This window comes from Hyalella azteca, unplaced genomic scaffold (genome assembly GCF_000764305.2).
Source record: "Hyalella azteca isolate HAZT.00-mixed unplaced genomic scaffold, Hazt_2.0.2 contig11440, whole genome shotgun sequence".
NCBI classification, from domain to species: Eukaryota; Metazoa; Arthropoda; class Malacostraca; order Amphipoda; family Hyalellidae; genus Hyalella; species Hyalella azteca.
This window is the reverse complement of record NW_025941439.1, coordinates 16,561-21,858: the sequence shown is the minus strand read 5'-3', so window position 1 is coordinate 21,858 and position 5,298 is coordinate 16,561. Positions and strand designations below refer to the sequence as shown.

The 5,298-nt window shown below is 38.9% G+C and overlaps 1 protein-coding gene across 1 annotated transcript in view; it reads left to right on the top strand.

Annotated features, from left to right (window-relative positions):
* Positions 1-3,849: 3,849 nt before the first annotated feature.
* The window catches only part of LOC125178625 (protein shisa-1-like), a gene marked incomplete at its 3' end in the record, with an annotated part of 17,519 nt that continues 16,070 nt past the window's right edge, over positions 3,850-5,298 (top strand). The window contains exon 1 of the mRNA XM_047882836.1: positions 3,850-4,296. Within this exon, the coding sequence (XP_047738792.1) occupies positions 4,260-4,296 (37 nt within the window). The remainder of the gene's footprint in view (positions 4,297-5,298) is intronic.

Sequence of the window (5,298 nt, the reverse complement as noted above, 5' to 3'; positions counted from 1 at the left end):
TTAGAAAACTAAATTATGAGTGAATAATTCAAATAATAATATCTTAGTTTAATTAGGTATTCAAGTAATGTTTATGAAAATTTAGAGAAGTGATTGGGTATTTTAAGAAATTACGAAGCAGGTTTGCCTTCCCAGGTGAGGGCAGAAGCGCGTGTTTTGAATCTACCCTCACTTGATCACTTGATGATAATTATAGGATTATTATTTTATTAAAACAATGATAATAATGTGATTATCATCGGATTATTATTTTATTGAAACAATCATAATAAAGTGATAATCATCGGATTATTATACTGGTACAATCATCATAACCCTTACTTGATCATATGAGACGGTATGAGTTAACCAACCTAATCATATGCATATATATAGAATTTATAGTTTATCACGCACGGTTAGCTTATTGCATACGGTCAGCTTAGCGCACACGGTCAGCTTAGCGCACACGGTCAGCTTAGCGCACACGGTCAGCTTATCTTTGAAGGCCATAATGTACATTTCTACATATGTTTATTATTATTGAGGCATTTTATGTTGAAACAATTTTGTAAATTGTCTCAATATAAAACGGCCTTGTCTCAAAATATAGTAGGAAACTTTTCAGCTGAAGACAAATTGTGAATCGTGCGTTCTCTTTCATATCAAAGTCAAAATTTTAAATAAGATCGCTGGTAATGACTGAAGTTCTCTCATGAACGTTAGTGCTGCTTTCGCTAAAGGCCCACACCCATTTCTTCATCATTCACTATACATTTTACTGATTTAAGGATAAGTGCCAAATTTATTTGAAGGCTTGTGCACCTCGGAACATATACACGACAAAAGCGGCGTGATTTTCAACAGCTTTAGTCTTCTTAAAATCACGTAAACAAATGTAGACTAAATCAGAAGGCTCTGTAATGGCGTCTGTGGCTTCACAACCCATGTAACTACACGACGCAAATTTAAAAACAGGTAATTACTGTATGACCACACGTTCTATTACTGGTTCAGGGAGTAAAATTTCAATTTCCCGGTTCAGTAATCGCGGTTCAGAAATTTCGGTTCAGCGAAAAGTGTTGAGATATTTTGGTTGAGTAATAATTGTTTAAGTCTTTATTGGTTCACTAATTCGGTTCAGGAATGCGACGTGGCGTGAGTCACGCGCTGCTTCCGGCTAGTCACGCTACAGTCACGCTACAGTCACGCTACAGTCACGCTACAGTCACGCTACAGTGCCGTCTGTCACTGGCACGACAGACAGCACCGGTTGTGTCAGAGGCAGCACCGCCTGCCGTCTGTCTCTGTCTAAGTCTCTGTCACTCCCGCCTGTCTTTAGCCTGTCTTCTGTCTCTGCTCCTGCCGTCTTTTTTTCTCTTAATTTCATTAGAATTCCTTTTTCCCTAATGGAAGACACAAGGTTCCCCACTCTTCCCCGCCAATCTTCCCTATTTTCATCCATTCCCTTCTATTCCCTCTCCCAAATTTCTTCCTCCCACTCCCCACTCTTTTTACCACACTTCTCTTCAATTTCACTACTTATCTGTCTGTTACAAATCTTATAATCGATATTTAACACACTTTCAATCGATCTGAAATTTTGCACACTTGCGTAAAGTCGGAGACAATGCATGAATCAATTGAGAGAATAAATAATTTTAATGAGCAAAAATTTTGTTATATTTAAATAATTAATTCTTTTAATATTTAAAAATAAAATATGAGATTCATTGTACATATGTAACATCAGAGACACAGGCTTCTTTAGAAGTGTTGTCTTTAAAAATTACTTTTTAAACGCGTATTATTCTATTTCTAAGCACAACCTTCACTTCTCCCCACTCTTTTTCCCCCACTTTTTCTTCCCCACTCTTTTTTCCCCCCACTCTTTCTTCCCCACTCTTTCTTCCCCACTGTTTCTTCCTTACTGTTTCTTCCCCACTCTTTCTCCCCACTCTTTTTTCCCCACTCTTTCTTCCCCACTCTCATGCACTCCATTGTCTCCCTCACGCTGCCGCGCTCGGCTTGGGGAAGAAAAACCCCAATTGTGCGGCACAATAAAAACTCCCCTCACGAGACACTGAGCCTCCCCGACACTTGGGGAACTTGCCAGACAATGTGGGACGGGGGGAGGGAAATAGGGGGACTGTGGGAGGGGGAGGAATTGGGGAATAGTTGAAAATAGGGGATGAGGGGGAAACTGAGGTGAGGAAGAGTCACGGGGCTGAACGTGTCTCTAAAATAAGTGCCGTTGTGACATAAATAAATCAATTAAAGTTATTCTATAAATAATGTATTCACTTTGAAGGCCATAATGTACATTTCTACATATGTTTATTATTATTGAGGCATTTTATGTTGAAACAATTTTGTAAATTGTCTCAATATAAAACGGCCTTGTCTCAAAATATAGTAGGAAACTTTTCAGCTGAAGACAAATTGTGAATCGTGCGTTCTCTTTCATATCAAAGTCAAAATTTTAAATAAGATCGCTGGTAATGACTGAAGTTCTCTCATGAACGTTAGTGCTGCTTTCGCTAAAGGCCCACACCCATTTCTTCATCATTCACTATACATTTTACTGATTTAAGGATAAGTGCCAAATTTATTTGAAGGCTTGTGCACCTCGGAACATATACACGACAAAAGCGGCGTGATTTTCAACAGCTTTAGTCTTCTTAAAATCACGTAAACAAATGTAGACTAAATCAGAAGGCTCTGTAATGGCGTCTGTGGCTTCACAACCCATGTAACTACACGACGCAAATTTAAAAACAGGTAATTACTGTATGACCACACGTTCTATTACTGGTTCAGGGAGTAAAATTTCAATTTCCCGGTTCAGTAATCGCGGTTCAGAAATTTCGGTTCAGCGAAAAGTGTTGAGATATTTTGGTTGAGTAATAATTGTTTAAGTCTTTATTGGTTCACTAATTCGGTTCAGGAATGCGACGTGGCGTGAGTCACGCGCTGCTTCCGGCGGTCACGTGGCGNCTCGCGCGTATAATCAAGCCACGCGTCACGCTCGCGCGTATAATCAAGCCACGCGCTCAACGCGCCGTCCGAAAATAGCGCTAAAAGCGACGCTAATGCCTCTGTCGTAGCGTAAAGCGTCGTAAGTGCTCGACGTGACGTAAGCTGTCGTAAATATACCGCCTCTTGAGTGGGGTACAAAATTGGGGGTTGAGTGGGTACATGAGTGGGCAGGAGAGTGGAGTGGGTTACTCGTGTTGATTGGCAAATTCATATTCAAATTCACGATGCGCACGAAATTCAGTTTCATGTGACGAAGAAATGGTGAGATTTGGGCGCCGATAGTAATTGGGCAGTAATCGTTTACTATTCACGCAGTAGTCGTATATTTATCGTGTATTAATAGTGCAACAATCGTGTATTAATTGTTCAGTAATCGTGTCTTAATTGTGCAATAATCGAGTATTAATCTTACAGTAATCGTGCAATGATCGTGTTTTGATCGTGCAGTAATCATACATATATCGTGCAGTAATCGTACATATATCGTGCAGTAGTCGTACATATATCGTGCAGTAATCGTACATATAGCGTGCAGTAATCGTACATATATCGTGCAGTAATCGTACATATATCGTGCAGTAACCGTACATATATCATGCAGTAACCGTACATATATCATGCAGTAACCGTACATATATCGTGCAGTAATCGTACATATATCGTGCAGTAATCATACATATATCATGCAGTAACCGTACATATATCATGCAGTAACCGTACATATATCATGCAGTAACCGTACATATATCATGCAGTAACCGTACATATATCATGCAGTAATCGTACATATATCGTGCAGTAATCATCTTTATCTTGCAGGTTGGCTTTAGTCTTGGCCACTGGGAGCTAAATTCGCGACGTGGATGAAAACGAACTCTGAATTTTGAAAAAACGAAATTACGAGTAGAATTTTAGTGAATTTTTAGCGACGTTGGCAAAAACGAATTCTGAATTTTGAAAGAAAACGAAATTACGAGTCGAAATTTAGTGAAATTTTAGCGATTCGAAACTTGGACAACAAGTGGACCACGAACAGAACGGCGCTTCTGATGAAAATAATTTGAAAATAACGCAGTGCAAATAGAGTGAAGAACATTGCAGTGTTTGTACATAAATAGGCTTTATTTAACAACTTATGAGAAGTTTTATTGGGACATCTTTTGAAAACGTTTTCTGATTATTTATATAATTGGTTACTAATGTGACTTATTGAAAATATAATTAGTTGATAATTAGCGAAGATGGCGCTGCCAGAGCTGCTGCACACCGACCACCAAGGTGAGTGGTGGGGTGAGTGGGTGGGGTGAGTGGGTGGGGTGAGTGGGTGGGGTGAGTAAGTGAGTAGACCTACTGCTTCGGTCTATTAAGTGGCATTTTAGAATAGGAAACATTTTATCGTGCACAATTTGTTAAAAAATTCATCATTTTATGTGGACTACACTAGGCTATTGCTTTAATAGGGTTTTCATTAGACATTTTTTTTTTAATTTTAGCTTTAGAGATAAGTTCACTGTTCACGTCCGCACTCAGTTTAGGAATGTGTGGCCGTTATTTGTACTCTGTATTTACTATTCACAATAGGTTCAACTTCTTTATAGTTTTAATATAAATTCGTTGTATATATCTTATCCATGTTAGTTATCCGTCAATTATTTTAGCATTCGATTGATTAGTTTTAGTATTTTTAGTCGCAGTAAAGCTTAGGACTCGAACTTGGAACAGTAAATGCTGAAAACAATTGGACTTTGACTTTTGCGAACTTCTTGCGTTTCAAACTAAAATGAAAATGCATTATTTCGTGCGCAGGCTTCCATTAAGCCATCATCTCTGTTTCCTTTTAGGCGTTCAAAACGATGGCGATCCAAACATTTATCTGAAAAATATTTATGGGGATTTTTTAACAAGTTTCAGTCATCAGAAGATCCCGTGACATCGCAGCCTGAGAGCCCGTGCCTGTTGCATACCGCTCTAATTAGTGCATCATATCGCTCCAAATAATGCACCATATCGCTCCAATTAATGCACTATATCGCTCTAATTAGTGCATCATATCGCTCCAAATAATGCACCATATCGCTCCAATTAATGCACTATATCGCTCTAATTAGTGCATCATATCGCTCCAAATAATGCACCATATCGCTCCAATTAGTGCACCATATCGCTCCAATTAATGCACTATATCGCTCCAATTAATGCACCATATCGCTCCAATTAATGCACCATATCGCTCCAAATAATGCACCATATCGCTCCAATTAATGCACCATATCGCTCCAA